An 18,843-nucleotide genomic window follows, 5' to 3' on the forward strand; every position below is an offset into this window, starting at 1 on the left:
GAGTAAATGATCGGTCGCAGTAATTCAGCTCCATCGATTTGTGAGATAATATACACACACCGGATGAGGAGTGTACCTAAAACCTCCTGCCTGTGTTTAGTGCCTTTAGAGCGGTCAATTAATCAATCCCAGCAGTTTTACAAGCCTTATCTCCAAAGTTGCCTGTGCCATAAATGTCCGTGGATGGATGCTCGTGGAGGCAGAGGCGCTGTCCAAGGTACTGCATTCAGCCCCTCCCCGGTAGACATCACTGGGAGACACGTGATACAGCTCTGTCTGTGGCTCCTGACAGTCGCTGGATAAGCTCAACAAGGGAGACCAGATTGCACCTTCTCCTTCTCCTCCTCGAATATAACCGGATTTTGGGCTCTGCGCGCTCCAAAACGTCTCCATCCAGGCGGGTTGATTCCCCTCTTTTAGTTGTGGTTTTGTTGTGTCACAGGAGCAAACTTGGAGCACGGGATATTTGAGGTAATTTTTTTTCCAACACTCTTTAAGGTTTATAGTGGAGTTAGAGTGAAAGTGGAGCCCTGCTCTTCCCTATTTTTCTCTCTCTTGCTGATGCTGAGATTCGCTTGAAAGCGGATTCTTGATGTGAAGGTTTTCGTCGTGTTTGGATTTGATGCTTAAAAAACGGACTGTCGTGGTTCTTCCAGGAGCTCAGACCGAGATGCTTTGAATCAAATCGCCTTTTTTCCCCCTCGTTTGCCAACTATTTGTAGGTCCCGTACGAGTAAAGTTGACGCGTAAAGGTAATAAATACGCCTCGTCTTGTTTTTGCAATTATTTTTTATAGTTGTGAGAATCTTAATAATCCGCAGATATGGGCTTAAAGCAGACTGTAATTATAGTGCGCTCTTTGCAGCTGTCGTCCGGGAAAGATGTTAAGGTATGGGGGCATGTTATTGATGAGAGGATATCCCGTTCTGGCTCAACGTTCAATTCCGCTGAGGATACTTAACATGTATCGGTGAAAGCATTAAATGACATTAAAGCCTTAAATACATTTGCTGTTTATAGAGAGGATGTCACGGTCTGTGTAAAGTGCGGTGCTTAAGTAAACCTATCCACAATCTTTCAAATGCAAACTACTCGCGGAGATTTGAAAAACAGGTCGCTCCCAGTCTTTTTTTTTAATTTCGCATTTGGAGTTTTTTTGGTGGAGAAGCAGAATCCCTCTCTTAGTCCCAAAAAAAAAAATAGTGACGAGGCAGATATTGTGCAAGAGCACATTTTGGAGTCTGACTGAGACCCAGCAGGCCCGGCTGGTTTCGTCTTGCACAAACGAACCATTGTGAATCAAATGACGCACTTTTTCTCATGGTAGGTCTTCAACATAGCCTTATAGTGTACACCGGAATGCTGCTGCTGCTGATGGTCATTCACGGCTGCAGAAGTTGTAAAGAGGGCAAAGAAAAGTAAAAAAAAAAAAAAAGGAGAGGAATAAATCAGCTTGTTTCATTTTCTGACTCCGATGTGACTGAAATCATCTGCAGGAATTGTTTAGACGTGCAAAAATCTGATTAAAATTTCTCGATTCACTCATCAATTCTAATATGATTTCCTCTTAAATTGCACGAATGTTTGCTCGTTTGCATGTTAAAAGACTGCTCCTGACAGACTGAGACGTTGTAATGCGAGGGGATTCATGACTGCCCAGTGCTGCTGTGTGCTTCCTGGAAAGCCCTGATGGTATTAATGTAATGATACGGCCTGTGTTTATTGTAACAAAGGCCTTTTCTGGATGTAAGTGCCTGATTGTCCGTGCTTCTGCCTTAATCTCAGCATTAACTCAGACTTTTGATTACAGCTTTGGCCCAAAGTGGATTTGTAAAATGGATCCAGTGAAAATGCTGATGCTGTCATACATTTGCTTTTCTTTTTGCAGAGGGCTTTGGGACTGAGGACTGCCTTGACAGACAGACAGACAGACGGCTTCTTTTGCTGAGCTTATCAGCCAGCGTGGCTCCATATGGCTTTTTTTCTCTCTCTCATTGCTACGGAGGATGCAGGGTGAAAAAGCCCTGAGCAGTGCTCCCAGTTACCCGCCAAAATAATGTTGGCATGACCATGAAGATTAAAGCTGCCATTTCGACTCAAGTGAAACCGTGCACGCTCTAACCTGCACCGGAAGGGAACGCTCCATAATTACCTAAATTAGACCCGAGTGTGCCCAATGGATATTTGAATCCCCGTCACGTTTGCTCTTAATAGCCATGGCAGAGAGGACCTTTAAACAGTTCAAACTCTTTTGGCGCCAACAGTGAGAGGTTTGGCCCCGTGGCCTGGACAGTGTCAGGTAATGGTGTTTGCTCCAGGAATTAAGTGTCCACCAAGCCTCTTGCTATGCAGATATATCATCACAATGGATCTTTTCTCAGAGAATGCATCAGTTTTCACTTATATACCCATGTAGACATTCAGTCGTGCACCAGTCTACTCTCTTACAGTCAAACGTAGATATTTCCTGCTTTTAGAAAAGGCTCTCACAAATAAATCCAGCCCTATACATCCCTCTCCACCTACACACACTCGTGATTCCAAGATGGTTTTACAGAAGCCCCATGGCGCCCACCTCATATGGGTCGGGCTGCTCATTTGTTGCTCTCTAGAAATAGCCACTTGTCTAGAATTTACAGGCGCTGAGGGACAGTGGGCTCGGTTTCCAGTGTGGAACGCGTGCTGCGAAAGCGAAATGAGCTTCAACATGAAGACGAAGAGTTCCCACGGCTTGCTCGTCTACTTCGACGACGAAGGATTCTGCGACTTTTTGGAACTCCTCATACTGAACGGCAAACTCAGCCTCCGCTTCTCCATCTTCTGCGCTGAGCCGGCGACCGTCGTGTCCGACACGGCGGTCAACGACAGCCAGTGGCACGCCGTCGCCGTGAGGCGGAACTTCAAGAACACGACCCTGACGGTGGACGGCGAGACCAAATGGGTGGAGGTGAAGTCGAAAAGGCGGGATATGACTGTTTTCAGCCATCTGTTCGTTGGTGGAATACCACCGGAGTTGCGGTCTGTGGCGCTGCGGATGACGTCGGCGGTGGTCAAGGATCAGCCGCCTTTCGCGGGTTGGATAACGGACATAAAGGTCAACAACACGGAGTCCGAGATGATCAATGGCGATGGGGTCTTACAGGACCTCTGCGGTACGGCCAACATGTGCTTAAATGGAGGAGTCTGCAGTTTAATTAACATGGAGCCAACATGTGACTGCTCTCAGACGGGCTTCCAGGGGAAGGACTGCAGTGAAGGTAAGACATCTGGATTCAGTTGGTACAACATGTTCCAGTCACACACAATACGGACTGAATTTAACAAATTAAAAGCCCTCTGTTGTAATTACCGTCTAAATTACTGCATTCCCTTCCTCTATTCAGCCAAAGCCACATGTTTGCCCAAGTCTTACCATGTGTGTAATTGATCCACAGTAAGTTTGTTGGTAAAGAAACAATCTCCTGCAAGGCCTCATTAGCAAAACATGCAGGTGTCTTATCATCCCCAAAGGTGTCTTCCATTCTTATCAGGCAGGTCCATGGGGATTGGTTGACCTATGAAACATTATCTCCAATGGCTTACGTCGAATGCATAAGCAGGAGTAAACATCAACGAGCCAGATGGAGTAAACATGGATGATGTCATTGAAAGTTAGTCGAGGGAAAATGGGCCTCTAAAAGTTGAGATACCCTTATCTGAGGTTGATCAACCAGATTTTTCATGACTTTAACTTTTCCAGTGTTGGACAAAAAAGGGTTTGTATTTTATTTCAGGGCAAAATTACTTTGTTTTTTGGTTGTTTTGGGATCTTACAAAAAAAATGAAAATAGCAAAAATGATTTTCCGAAAGAAACAGTTCTTGCTTTATCTTGTGTATCTCTGGAAATCTGAATCAGAATGACACCAAATTGGGACTGGATGTTCACAGGTAGTCCCTCCTTACAGTCAAGCACAGTCTACATCACTATCATTGTCAGTCTTTGAAATGTACACACTTAAACACATACAGTCTAGGCGGAAAATTCTGAAGGTATGGATAAAAAACCCTGTCATTTTTAAAGCAAGGGCACCAATCATCAAACTATGCCATTTATATCGTCTAAAGACTGTTGTCTCATCCTAAAGTAAGTTATCTGATGATTCACTGTACCCTCTGCTGTCACCAGCTCCAGCACCAACAGGAAACTAGTGGAGCCAGCACTTCAAAGCCACCTGCACAGAGGGGCCCTACTAGGAAATGAGATGGATAGAAAACAATAGAATAAGACAAAAATTAGGATATAATATCATGATGCAAATACAGAAATAAACATGCATGTAAAAAGATAATAAGCTAACCAATAGTTTTGGATATTTGGCAACAAAGAGAACCACAAATACTAAACAGGGATTGACACTAATCACATTAAATCATGCTCCATCATGAACATATAATTCTCTTTAAACGGACTAAACAATGTACCCACAATGGCTGCCCCACATCTTCTCTCACAACTGGGCTCTGTATTCATTCATTATTAAACATTTAATAATTCCCACTGACTGAAAAAAAAAATTAGCCTGAGAATAAAAAAGCGCTAGCAGCCCAGCTAATCAATAACACAGAAAAAGAACATGGGGTTCTTTGAGGTAGAGAGAATAGTGTCGCTCTGACTCCTTCCTTCTCATCGCTGGTGTTGTTGGTAATGAAAGTAGTATCAGTATTCTGGGTATTCAGCGCAGAGCTTCCCACAGATTGGCAGGTTTGCTGCTGTGCCGGGGATGAGCAGGTTTGTTGGTCAGGCCGGAGTGTCGGTGGGGGGGGGGGGGGGGGGGGGGGGGGTGTGAGAGTGTATGCGTTGTTTTTTCCAAGACTATTTTTGAGCTTTTACTCGAAAAACACTGGTGGACTCATAGGCTCATTTAAACATATATGCTGCTGTGGATATAGGCCATATCTCATTTACATTTCACTTCATTTGCTCATGTGTCTTCATTCAGGCAGATGAATCTTTTATTAACAATACGCTCGTTAATCCAGCGTTAGATAACTCACTCCTGCATTACTAGATATTCCCATCTGATTGTCATTAGTCATTGAGGCAAATGGAAAACACTACTAATTAATAAGTCCTCCACGTTCTGAGCAGGCTCTGTTTTGTTTTGTGCTGTACTCAGAATTTTTTAATGGTTTGAATACAGCAGGGACGTTAATAGCGAGGGTCTTTATTAACCTCGTGCACTGAGGATGAATAAATATTGTCGTATAGTTCACAAACAGGCTTTTGTTGTGGGGCAGCATTGTGTATTTGTGTATTTTAGATCATTGCATGTCGGCCAGAGATATACAACCCCCATTTCCTGAAAAAGCTGGGACATTTGTGTAAAATGTGAAATAAAAAAAACAGAATGTGATGATTTGCAGAACAGTGGAGGTCCTGTATGTGATTGAACATGGTGCAAATATTATTATTTTTTGGAAAGATGATGTGCCCAGTTGGAATTTGATGCAGACCCAGTTACAACAAAAGACTGGAAAAGCTGAAGAAAAAAAAAACCTAATGGAAAATCTCACATTTAGTGAGGTTAACTGGTACAGGCTAGTTACATGATTGGGTTTTAAAAAAAGAGAGGCTGAGTCGTTCTGAAGTAAAGATGGGGAGGAGCTCATCGCACTGTGAGAGACTATGCTGGCAAATCGTGCAACACAGTTTTTTTTTTGAATCCCACTTGTGATTCCCTTCCTGCATGTCATTCCCCACTCACTCTCTCTCTCTCTCTCTTTCTCTCTCTCTCTCTCTCTCTCTCTCTCTCTCTCTCTCTCTCTCTCTCTCTCTCTCTCAATTTCTGACTCTATCCACTGTCCTGTACTGTCTCTATATGAAGGCATGATAGCCCCCCCTCCCCTCCACCTCCCAAAACCCAAAATACATAAATAATAATAATGTTTTTGAACAAGTGAACAACAGTTATCTGAACTCCTTCCCTGTGCAGCCCCCCCCCCCCCTTTCCCCCTGACACCCAGGGAGGCTACAGACTAGTGAACAATGAATGCACCTGCTCTTTCTCTCAGCCGGTGTTAAAATACACATTGTACTACTTACTGCTCTGCTACCACACTTAATGCATTCACACTTTCTTCACATTTTTTACACTCTGTTCTGAAAACACGATCAATGGGTCTTCACAGGTTTTTGTTTCCAACTTGTCATGTACCTGATTTTTAACCGTCTAGCGTCCTGTCTCTGTCGTGCACCTCGTTCTTCTTTTCATGTTTGTGTCTCTGTTCTCTAAATGTGTTGGATTTGAGGAGAACTGCATACATTCAATCTTGAACTTTGTATCAAAGTTTCAAATAATTTGGGGATTCAATCACCTACATTACGTAATGTTATTTAAGGATTCAGAGATCTCTGTTTGCAGGGGACAAAATCCAATATAGGGCGGCTGTGAAGCATACAACAGAGTGTGAACATCACACTGTACCAACTTTATGAAAAATGTTGCTGGCATGAAATTTACCAGGGCATCTAATTTAACCCAAACAATGACATTTCAATCAGGAGAGACTTTTTTTTAGAATGCTCAATTATCAATTTAGGAAACAAATGTGCAAAGTCTTTGGGGATTAGACTCCATCATGATGACATTATGCACTCAGAGGGGTAATGAGGCCGATAGCAGGATAGGAGACCCCCCCCCCATGGAGTCTAGACCCTGGTGGTGATGGAGGAGATAGAAGGACGCATGATGTGATGAGGAGTGGGGTTTCTGAGGCTGGATCTGAATGAGAGAAGAAGAGAAAAGATCTGTTTTTTTGGTAATTTGACCGCGGCAGGATGATTGGTTGAGAGAGGTTGTGGCAGAGTCGGGTTGGATTATTACTTGAAGAGTAAACGCCCGAATCAGCTGATCACCAGAGCAGGGAGACGGAGGAAGTGGTAAAGAGGGAGGGGCTAAATTGAATAAGGAAGTGGAATAAACGTGTGAGAGAATATAACCAATCTTCCTGCTTGAGCTCACGCTGAGCTCCATTTGTCAGTTTCATCAGTTTCCATGTTTTGCAAATCATCACATTCTGTTTTTATTAACATTTTCCACATCGTCCCAGCTCTTTAGGAAAATCACACTCCGCTTTATATCACCCTGATAAATTTAGATCAACATTTAACTGCAGTAGGAAATACACTTTGACGTGTCACCTAAAAAAAGACGGTGTTATTTTCTCTCTGTGCTCTCTTTGAGGCAGACTCTCTTCTTTTTACTGCATCATTGCTGTTATTTATTTCACCCAGCAGCAGCTTCGGCCCCTTTACGGTAATACTGTAAATTACATTACAGCAAAAATAAAAACCTGCTGAACACTCTTTGGCTATTATTTTTTTTTGCCACTAGTGTATTGTAATGTATAAGAGCCATACTTGGCATTTTTTTCCTTTGCACTAAGGAGGAAAGGTAGTGCTTGTTCCAGTGAAGAGGAGTGGGAATCTAAAGAACTTGTAATGTAAACACTTTCTTCCTTATATACGGCAGCCATCTTTTCCCATAATGTGTAAAATGTCTGCTGATTATAGACTCATGCAGGTATGCAAATAATGCAACAAAATGCTGCAGATACAACAACTTACTACAACTGAATCTTCCACATTAATATCCACATAATTATCGTGTTGTTTTGCTTCAACACTTGTGTGCATGGCTGCACGCTGGTGCAGTCGTAAGCAAGAAGGTTCCTGGTTTGAATCCCCGTCATACGTGTGGCGTTTGCATGTTCTCCCAGTGCATGTGTGGGTTCCCTCCAGCTTCCTCCCACAGTCCAAAGACATGCTCGTTAGTTTAATTGGTGACTCTAAATTAGCCGTTCTGTGTAGGTGTGAATGTGAGTGTGGCTAGTTGTCTGTCTCTATATGTCAGCCCTGTGATTGGCTGGAGACCAGTCCAGGTTGTAACCCAACTCTTACACAATAACAGCTGGGTTTGGCTACAGCCCCCTGCGACCTGATCGGGAAAAGCAGTACAGATAATGGATGGATGATATTTATGTGCATTCAAGTCAAGAAAATTGCAGCCTGGAAATTAGGTATATGCATTTTCACATGTTAAGATTCTGTCATATAAAAAAGCACTAATAGCGTTCTGCCTCCATATTTACTCATTAAAAACGAATTTCCAAAAGTTCCACTTATATATTGTTTGTCTGATGGGCCGTAATCCTTTGACGTCACTTTGACGTCAAAGTAATTAAGGACGAGTCAAATGAGAGACAGAAAACCTAAAAAAACTTTACTCCTGATCTCACCTGTCACTCAAGATAACTGAAAAGTGTCTTCAAAACACAAATTCAAATGCTCTGCTTATGACTCACATTCGTTTACCTGCAACATCCTTTAATAGCTACTGTACAATAAAAGAAGTAAAGTATCTCCTTAATCACTTCCTGGTTGAAACATTTCAGAGCAACAATCTGTTGAGTGGGATACTTTGGTGCTCATGTTCCTGATGGGCTCTAAATGAATCTGTACTTTGAAGCTATGTCGTTTCCTGCATGTGTGAGTGGGTTTCATTTCTCATCAAATGTAGGGAAAGATGATCATTTCAACAGCAGGGTGCCTTCTGATGTTTAAAGCTTTATGGCCATGAAAGACCTAATTGGTGATGTTATTGCTGTGTTAAGATGAAGGATGTAAAAGATATTGGCCTTGTGCTGCATGAAGGAGGAGCAGTCATTGTTTAAAGGGGGTCCATGTTATGAAGAGAGCGGCAATGGTGACAAGATGCATTAAAGTCATGAAGATGAAAGTTGGTGTATGATCACTCCCCCATGCTCATCTTGTATGGCTTATGGGCTGAGTTGACTCTTGTTATTCTTTAATGAATGACCAAAATAAAAATAAAACATCTCATTCATATTGCTAAAAAATGGCCCGAGAGATTTATTTGAGATTCAAAGAAAGGTTTTCAACCATCAATACAGGGACGCTGGTTATCGCTCACATGACGTCAAGGTTACCATATTTTAGAAAAACAGCTTTACACACTTTACCTCACCTCAACGCTGCACATCATCATTTCATCTATTCAGCACTTTCATACAGAACCTGCAACCCAAAAAATCTTCAAATAGGAACAAACAGAAAATAACCAAACTAACATTTTGGTCTCTTCTTGTTACGACGGAGGATAAGGGATAAGGGTTAAAGAAAAGAAAAACATCTTAAATTTCTTGATTAATCTCGTAAATGTGCGAGAAATAAAGTAAGACATTTATGATATTAATCTTGTAAATTTACAAGATTAATGTTGTTATTTTTTCTTTTTCTTTTTAACTTGGCCCTAATCCTCCGTCATACTTCTCGTTAACAAAGACTCAACTAAAATGTTGTCAGAGCTTTCATTATCAAAGATCTAATTTTAAGCTCATCCTCTTTTCGTCTTCACAGAAAAAAACAGGTTTTTAAGGAACGTGTATCGTCATAATATTTGTTAACTTTTGAATTAATCTGATTTGAAAGCCAAACAGGACAGCTACATCTTACGTTTCCTTTTTAAAAGTTATATCAAACAACTTTCCCGATATGAGAATGGGTAAAAAGGTTGAAAAACACTATGAATGTTAGTAATAGAAATATATTCACAGCATCGTTCAAATCTCATCTCTGCTTGCTTATTACACATATTATACCTGAATCATCACTTCAAAAGGTGGAAGACAAACTGAAGGTCACTAAACTGAAGACTAAAAAGCCACAACAGAAAAACATCGAGGTGAAATATCAGCACAGACGTCTGCTGCTGTCACCACACACAGACACTAACCAAAGTGTGGGACTGGAGCCCTTTGTCTCATGCTCTCGCTCTGCTTGGTAGAATTTCCCCAAATATACAAGCTGCCAGCCAGTTAGAGTTACATTGTTCTCTCACAGTGTCAACCAGCAGCGTCTGTTCAGCAGAACAACCACGAGAGTGAAAGGTTTTTGAGGAGTTACATGTCATCATGCAGATTTGTTTTCGAGCCTTCTATGATCAGTCTGAAGTGTAGTTTTTAAAATATTTTATTTTGATTTTTTAAAGCCACTTTGGAAAAGAATAACAACCTGTAAACACAGATGTGACATTATATGTTCAACTTCTCCATATTCAGTTGTGTTGGTGAACTCGTCGTCACATTGGTGGGAATTTTCAGTAATCTAAAGATTAGGGCAGTTTTTGTGGTGCTTTTATTTTGAAATTTGGTACTGTCTTCAGCTAAGGGATAATTAACTTCCTGTTTGGCTAAACAGGAAACTCTGGTGTAAGGTAAATCCATTCAGTAGAACTGAACCTGCAGATTCAACACTGTTTCCGCTCGTTATATGACACAAAATGACAAAGAAATAACAAGAGACGCAGCGACCACGCTACATCGACCGCACTACATCGACCACGCTACATCGACCGCGCTACATCGACCGCGCTAAATCTAAAAAAAATTAATGTGGACTAAAAATATTTTTATGTCAAATTCAAATCATCATATCTTCGCTTCTACTTGGTGTATCAAAACTGTGATTATTCTCCAAGTCAGCAGATTCAACAAGTGGTGACTTCTTGTCTTCAAGTGGTTGGGATTTAAAATGAGGTCGATGTGACAAATGATGTATTTTGGTAACGAGGGCAAAAAACTGCAAGACAGAGTCATTTAAAAAAAAAGACATTTTTCAAGACTGGAGGTTGCCGCTTGTGTGAAACCAAAACAATGAACTGAAAGGTGCTAATGGAAACTGCAGAGTTAGGCGATAATCCTTTAGAGGTTTGGTCAGCATGAGTGCACCATCTCTCATAAGTAAGCTCTTGATTTAATGAGAATAATGATTACTGCAGCTTTAAATCCTCCTAATTGTAGTATGATTGCAGCGGGTACAAAAGACAAAAAAGGATTCCTGAGATTGCCATCATATGCTTAGATAATCAAAGAATGACCAGAGAGCAAAAAAAGAGAAAAATCATGTTTGGCCTCAGTGTTTTACAACTATCTGCCAGTTCCTTAAATAAAAGAAGACAACAAAAAATCTGAATCTTGCGGGGCCGACCTGGCACACTTGGCCTGTTTCTGGAGCGTGAGAGTGCCAGTTCATTCGGTGCCTGTTTTGATGTAATGTTGATAAAGTTATTGGATAATATGATCAGGAGTCTGTATGTATATTCTTTTGTTTTTAAAATGACCGGATGCTCTGTGTGTCGTGGGAGCAGTTTAGGAAAGCAAAACAAGATCCGCAATAAGTGACTTTTGGAGCCAACATGCTCTCCCTTAAACTTGAAGCTGTATTTTTAGAGTCCCCATCTTAAAAGAACACAGACAAACACATGACCCAACACAGCTGAAAATCATCGTTCACCAATCAGGAACAAAAAAAAAAAAACCTCATTATTTAAATAGCAAACTATCATAATTGCATACAGTTAATTGAATATAGAAATATTCTCTGTAGAACTCAGACTCAATAAAACATGCAGTTGAAGTGCCTACACAGAGAACAATACATATCATTAAATATCAATATTGCATATACAGCACAGTACATAAACTTTGAAACAACATACACCGAAATATAGATTTTAATTAGAAAAGCATATACAGCTATTTGTATGAAGGTCATATTGGGATTCTGTCTGTACACATTATGATAAACACATACAGAGGAACATGTGTGTAAGCCATGTGCACATCGTCCATGTGTGACATGGAAACAGTAGCATTAGAGTGGCAGTGAACTACCCATCATCTGTGCTTCATGCATTTTATCTGCCATGTTTTCAGTGTTCCTGTCCCTGACACCAGACCATCTAAAACATGGTATTATACCTGCACTGATGAAAGGCTGTTGGCTCTTTATGGCTCATTTCAGCATGGCACTAACATCCACAAGACAAAGACATTCAATTCCCAGCGCAGGCATCCATGCAGGAACAGTATGAACTCATGCTACCTTTAAGTCACTTTGGATGAAAGCATCCACCACATATTACCTCTGCTCGGCTAATTTACTATTCTAGCAAAGAAAAGTGTTTTTGAATTCTCCGTCTCCGGGTAATGTCGTTTACGCCGTGTGCTTTCTCGCCCTCCCCAGCTGCATGCAGGAGGGAAGTGAATTCCTGTGTTTATTTCAAATAGTGTTTAAAGCCAGTGTCCTCGACGTCGTAACAAAAGAATCACACACACACAAAAGGTCCCCTAAGCCCATGTGTTCGCTCATTTCCAAAAGTACACCGAAGTTGAGAATTTACCTGTCCATTAAATCATTTAAAAGCTGTTGTATCACTTTGATCAGATGAAAGGATTACAGGATTAGCCACCAGACCTGTCAACACTCCCCCTGTCCAGCCGCGACACGCTTGCACAATGTATTACCTCTCACACACACACACACACACACACACACACACACACACACACACACACACACACACACACACACACACACACACACACACACACACACACACACACACACACACACACAGTAAATCCCTTTGATCGGTTAAAACAATTATTTAAATGCACTGTTCTATGGACCAGGAAGTTCCCAGAAATCTGTCCTCTAGTTTCTCATTAGGGAAATAACATAGATGCATTGCATAGCTCCATATTTCATCCTGATAAAGTGGAACGATGTTGTTTATTCCATCGCACATTACCTAAACATACTAAATCAGCCGGGGCAGAGAAGTAGGGCAGCCCTCAGCAGAGACTGTGCAGCTTTTTTCATAATGTCTTATCGTGTACATTATGCAAACTTCAAAAGGATACAGTAAATATCTGTGACTGCATTTCAATTGAACGTTATGATTCGAGCCTTTTGTAAGAGGTAGTTGGAAATCCCTAAAAAACTTGCGTCACTCGTTGAAGCGCAGCCAGTCAGACAAGTTAAGCCACTTGATTTAGCAGCTAATGCATGATGACAGAGCACCAGAGAGTGAGTGTGGCATACAGTGAGTGAAATGATGTCGCACCTTTTTTTTCCCACATTTGAGTCACAATCGTCAGCTAGCTCGGTTATGCAAATTGTTTTTTTATTTAATTGACACAATGATATCACCACAGCTGAGTCATTACTGTTAAAATAAAAAAAAAGACATTCAGTGAATTAGAGGGAAAGCGCCGAAGGATGTGTGCAGGCTAATGCTCACATTTTTTGACCATGCCTTCTTCTGTGTGGGTGTTTTTTTTTTCTCTTCCACAGCTAATTGGATTCTGTATTTTTTATTATGTTTTGTTCACGGTTGACCGAAAAGAACAATTAAAATTGAGACGCCTTTTGCTGAATCTCTTCCCACGTTTAATAGTCTGAACCTGAACTTACAGAGTCAGACATCTGCGTACAACAACATCTCAAGGTTAAGTGTTTTTTTTTTTTTTTAAATGACTGCTGATAAGAAAAGTTTTTGCTACAGGCAACAACAGCCTGTCATTCACCCACTCACTCACGTTGAGTTTACTGCTACTAATTGGACAACTGACTACAAGCAAATGACGGCGCCCCCCCCCATGTTGGAAATGCCATATCAAGTTAACTTTCGGTCAACCTAGCAACAGGAAAAGAGCTTGGAGCTGGGGCGGGCCTTAAGCCTCCTGTCAGTCAGATTAGAGTTGTTTTCCTTATCGTGCATAGCTCAGCTAAAACAACGCACCACCTGTACAATGTGCACCATTAAAGAAATGAGCTATTCAGACTGAATTTGTTTGCTGTTAACATGTTTTATACCTGCTGACAGGTACTGCAGAGTTGGGTGTCTCTGCCATAAACTTTTAAATTAAAGGATAATGTATGTAGCCGCCATTAGGTCACCTTTAGCTGAAGACAGTACAAAATTTCAAAATATAAGCACCAGAAAAACTGCCCTAATCTTTAGATTACTGAAAATTATGTGTAAAGATGTTTTAAAAATCTAAAATATTGTAACGATATGTGAGCAATAACCAGTGGGGTCTCACCCCGTTGGCCGTTAAAGCTTGGCGTAGAAGCGTAAAGGCTTAAGATGCAATTTTTCACACTTAAATATAATATAAATCAAGTATATCCTCTGAAAATAACTCTGTGAGTCATGACTGTCTACAATGGGTGTAACACCCGAGTCCCACTGTCTGGGATGCTTTCAGAGTCCTATCTTCAGTTTGTTTACATCGCCCAGACAGCCGGCTGACTCCTCCCCTCATGTATAAAAGTTGTTTAATTGAGGGACTAGAGAAAAGAAGAATAACATACTGTACTCACTGCTTAACTGTGTTTCTAGATCACGCTCATTTCAGGTAAATTTACATGCAGTGTGAAGATACCAGCATAATAAAGATTGCTAGCATTAGCATGCTAACACAACAATGCAGTTGTTAGCATGAAACCGAAACACCGAGTTGTTTTGGTTTCATGCTGGTGCTCAAGGGCGACATCTGCTGGATCAAAAAAAATTGCATATAAAGCCTTTAAAGGAACTTTAGCACTAGCTTCTTTTTTAAAATCAAGAGGATACATCCATTTCAGTATGTTGAGTCTGTAAAGGAGCGGCTTCTGATATAGCATTTAGGCTGCTGCAACACTGACAGGAAGATTCCTTTAGATGTTTAAAAAGAGGAAGTGTTTGTCACTGAGTAAATTATTTGTCAAGCCAGACTTTTGCAGCAGTGTTTTTAGGAATCAGAGCAGCTGTGTTTGACTTCTAGCAGAGAAAGTGTCGGACTGCTCAGCAGGCAATCACTCTGTATTTGTTTCTGAACGAGGAGGGGAAATCAGTGTGAAATTTCTGTTTGGTTGATGCTCTTGGCTTCACGCCTGAAGTCAGTGCCGCACATTTGTGCCAAGTTGCATCCCGGAGGACGACTCAACTTAACACAGAGGAGAGCAGGAATGAAGCGAAGCAATGGACGGGGTTATAATGGGTGGCCGAACAACTGAACTGACAAAGAGCCTGATTGAAAACGATTTAAAGGTACAGGACGGTGAGGGTACGGTTTGATATTTGTGGAGGAGACATTAACCAAATTCTCTGACCTGGATCAACATGCATCAAGACAGTTACATGACGACTCAAAGCGAGGAAAAATCTGATTGTGACACTGCAATGAAGGTCGTCGCATATGACTTTAGATTCATTTCACAGTATCTTTTCTTCCCGGCAATGGTATTATATCAGAGTATTACAGTATTAAAAGGGGATTGAGCATATAAACACATCAACACACAAAGCCCCCTCCCCCTTTCTCCCCCTCAAAGAAGCTGAGCAGAACGTTATACCAATGGCTGTACTGATAGTCATTCACTGCACACCCCAACAATGCAAAGACATTTAGAGAATACACTTATGAGCCTGTGGTGCTTTCACACAAGCAGGAAAACTCCTGAAGACGTCCTGATCTTTTCCTCATGAGCTGTAAGTGTGAATGCAAACAGCCAAAGTTTTCTCTCGTACAATGCCAAGAATTTTTCCTTCCAGCCTCCTAGAAAATGTCACCGCATGAAGTCTGAAATATATGTGATGGGCGTAATCTCCATGCACATACGGAAACCGCTTCATTATGTTTTTTATCTTACTGTGGTGGCTTAGATCGGACAATGCCGCACAGAGACTAAGTGGGCATGTACCTCAGACTCGTTTGTATCAAAAATTCAAAGTCCAGATATGTTTTTAGATTTATTAAACAAAATAGTGAAAAACTAATTCTAAACAAAAAGTCCAAAAGATGATGATAAAGATAACGATGACGGTCAACAGAAAATTTTTCTTCGCAATGCACAGGTAAAAATAAGCTAAACCACGCCCAGTGTAAATTACCGTAAATTATATCAAACCCATATAAGGAGCAAAATATGACAAATAATCAACCGAGGTAAAAAATACACATTATGGCTGCTACAGCGCTCTTTTGTTGGTATGATGAGTATGTTGAAGTACATGTGGTGTTGAGAAAAAAAAGGTCAAAGTGAGTGATGCACTGGGTCAAAAAATGTGGAAGAATCAGGTTCTCTTCAAGAACAGAAGTCAAACAGCGTATACATATATGACTATCCTGATTACAAACTGAGTTCATTGTGAAGAAAGGCGGTCTAAACTGAAAGTCCGAGGCACTCTCTGATGCAGTTTAAAAATCCTTGATTAACAGGGATGTGTCTGCAGGTTTCAACCCAACTGAGTCTCCGCCAGGACATGAGCATCGAGCAAAAAGCATCACAGCATCAGACTGTTGTTGTGAGGGACACTTACCTCAGGAATATTTCAGGAGCTGCCTGTCTGACATTTTCTCCAAACCTTCAGGAGAGCATTTAAAAAACGACTTTAAATCTGACATTTAAAAGGCAACACCATAACTCTTAGATGATTTGTTTGCATGGCTCCATGACACCGACATGTAGAACGTTGATGACCTAGTTTAAGTATTCAGTTGTTTTTTTTTTTTTTACGATTACATGTTTGAATTAAAACCGCTCTGAGACCCATGATCGACTTTCATTTTGAACGAGCGGCGCCACCTTTCAGGCATGTCTGTCACTGTGCGAGCACAAGCCGTGTAACCCTCACTGTATCTCTGAACGTGTCACTCTTGTCTGCAAGCCTCCTGCAAACCTCACTCAGACAAAAGCAGATTAATAGTATACTGCTGTCTCTGAGTCCAAAGACAGATATTGGGATCAAAAGATTAGAGGGATTTTCCGGGCGGATTTTTGCCTTGTTTAAATACAACTGTTCCCGACTGTCAAAGGGTGTTTGTGAAATTCTTTGACACCGAACTCCTCCTTTTAAAAAGGGATTCGTCCCCCGTGCGCTAAATAAACACACATGAATACCCATGCTGCACTCACACACAGGCTTGTATTAAACTGGGCTTTACTGGGTTTTCCATTCAGGCGTGCTTAGCTGTCATGGGGATTTAAGTTTATATCATGAGATGTTTAATCCATTGATAGATTGATGTTTCTCTTTGCACCGCAAGGAAGAGACATCTCATTCAGCACCTGAGTTCTAGCTTTTAAGAAAGATTTTCCCCCTTGCCTATCAGAGATTTATTCATACCTATGTTTTTATCTGGAAGAATATCTCACTTTGCATAATTGCTGGGTGTTTTCTATGAAATCTGAGCGGTTTGATCTCACCTACGCAGATACATAATGAAGCCGTATCGAGGCGAGCGTTATAGCCTCTTTAAATTCCAGACTGGAGTCGATATTTTTTCTCTTTGAAAAGAAGTTGCCTTTGATGCTGCCGGTTGGGTGTCATCCTTCATGAGAGTCGTCTGAAATGCCAAAAAAATAAAAAAAAACTGCGCACTAATTTGAAAGATGCCGCAGTAATGATGGAAACCCAGACAAACACTTTTAAGGAATTTTTTTTTTTGATACTTTGAAGACCTGTCGATTGGAAAAATAAACCGAACTTGAGTCGACTGCAGTGAAGTGTACATGTCACTTTTGGAGGTGGGTTTGTGTACCTACTGTGTGAGTAGGAAAGTGATCCCTCTTAAAATATAAATACTCTACCCTTAGTAGAGTTTGTGATTTCAATATTAAGATGATTAAACCAGTAGCCAACTCTGCTTTTTCTTGCACAAATCACAAATCATTGGTTGCACACCAGGGATCCTTCTGAATTCTTACAAGACATGAGTGTAACCTCTGCATAAAGATATATTCATATTACAATGTTTGCAAAATGACTAACAATTCAAGAGAACCATGGCAGCATCTACTCTTTGATATCGTCTCAATTATGTGAACATCGGTCTTGATTCTGCCCGGTAGGAAGGTCTGACTTCAGTTGCACTCTTGAGATGAGGATCTGCCATTATGCCTCTACACACCTGAGAGGGCGGGGCCATATCTGTACCCGGTGTGGTGGCAGGGCCATATACATAGACTGTAAATATGAACGTATGAAGCCTGAGTGACTGCTGTCTCAGGATAGCTTTCAGTCAACCTAACGACAGGCTGAGAGCATGTTTATTTATGCTGTAAAAATGTATTTTTCTGCCAGTCATGTGTATGTGGCTACCGGTGTTCCTGGAGCCAGATTCAAGCGGACACTCGACGAACTGCAGGATTTTGAACTTCCAAATTGGCTGCTTGGGCAGGGGCTGACAGTTAGAGAGGGAGGGGCTCACAGGGGGGAAAACAACATATTTGAAAATGTCTCCTATTAAAAGATAAACAAATTAAAGTAGGCGCTGTTCTGTCAGTGTGAACACAGAGCGCAGAACAACAAACCCAGAGGGAGCTTGACTTCTCTCTCTTTTTAGGAAGTCATTAAACCAAAATGTCACATATTATTTCTGGTTATTAACATTTATTTTGGGGCTTTCTAAGCCTATATTTAGAGATAGAACAGTTGATAGTGGCAGAGATATCGGGGAGAGAGAGAGTGGGGAATGACATGCGGGATGGACTACAGCCTCTGTACATGGGGCACACACTAACCACTGGGCTACCTGTTGCCCTACACACACACACACACACGATATCTTAAACTATACTTCTTCCTACCTTTTGAGATCTCATCAATTCCTACTTTAACGTTTTAGTCATTTATAATAAAAACTGACGCAGCTTAATTTTAACAGTTATTAGAGTTGTACAGATTTATCACACATCAACAGTGGGATCCAAAACCACGGTTTCCCTAAGCACCAGCTGCGCATATTTAACTAGTTAAAGGTGCCGGGTTAACATCAGGACACATTATTCCAACACAACGATGTGATTTCTGTTACAATAAAAGTACAAATAAACCGAGCCCATCTTGTAATCTTGTGATTTCTCAGTTTTTCCTGTCAGGCTTCTTTACTCAAGTCTTCTCAAAACAGATTTACTCCACATCTGTAATACTATCTATCCTGCATATATC

General features: G+C 41.0%; 1 protein-coding gene across 14 annotated transcripts in view; it reads left to right on the top strand.

The window, feature by feature from the left end:
* Positions 1–288: 288 nt before the first annotated feature.
* Positions 289–18,843, top strand: part of LOC109983199 (neurexin-1a) — a 338,575-nt gene continuing 320,020 nt past the window's right edge. For all 14 annotated transcript variants that reach the window (XM_065959877.1, XM_065959879.1, XM_065959887.1 and 11 more), the window contains exons 1-2: positions 289–471; positions 1,889–3,257. In XM_065959877.1, coding sequence (XP_065815949.1) covers positions 2,546–3,257 — 712 coding nt within the window. In that variant the 5' untranslated portion in view covers positions 289–471; positions 1,889–2,545. The remainder of the gene's footprint in view (positions 472–1,888; positions 3,258–18,843) is intronic.

The sequence above is a fragment of the Labrus bergylta genome, chromosome 10 (assembly GCF_963930695.1).
Source record: "Labrus bergylta chromosome 10, fLabBer1.1, whole genome shotgun sequence".
NCBI lineage: Eukaryota > Metazoa > Chordata > Actinopteri > Labriformes > Labridae > Labrus > Labrus bergylta.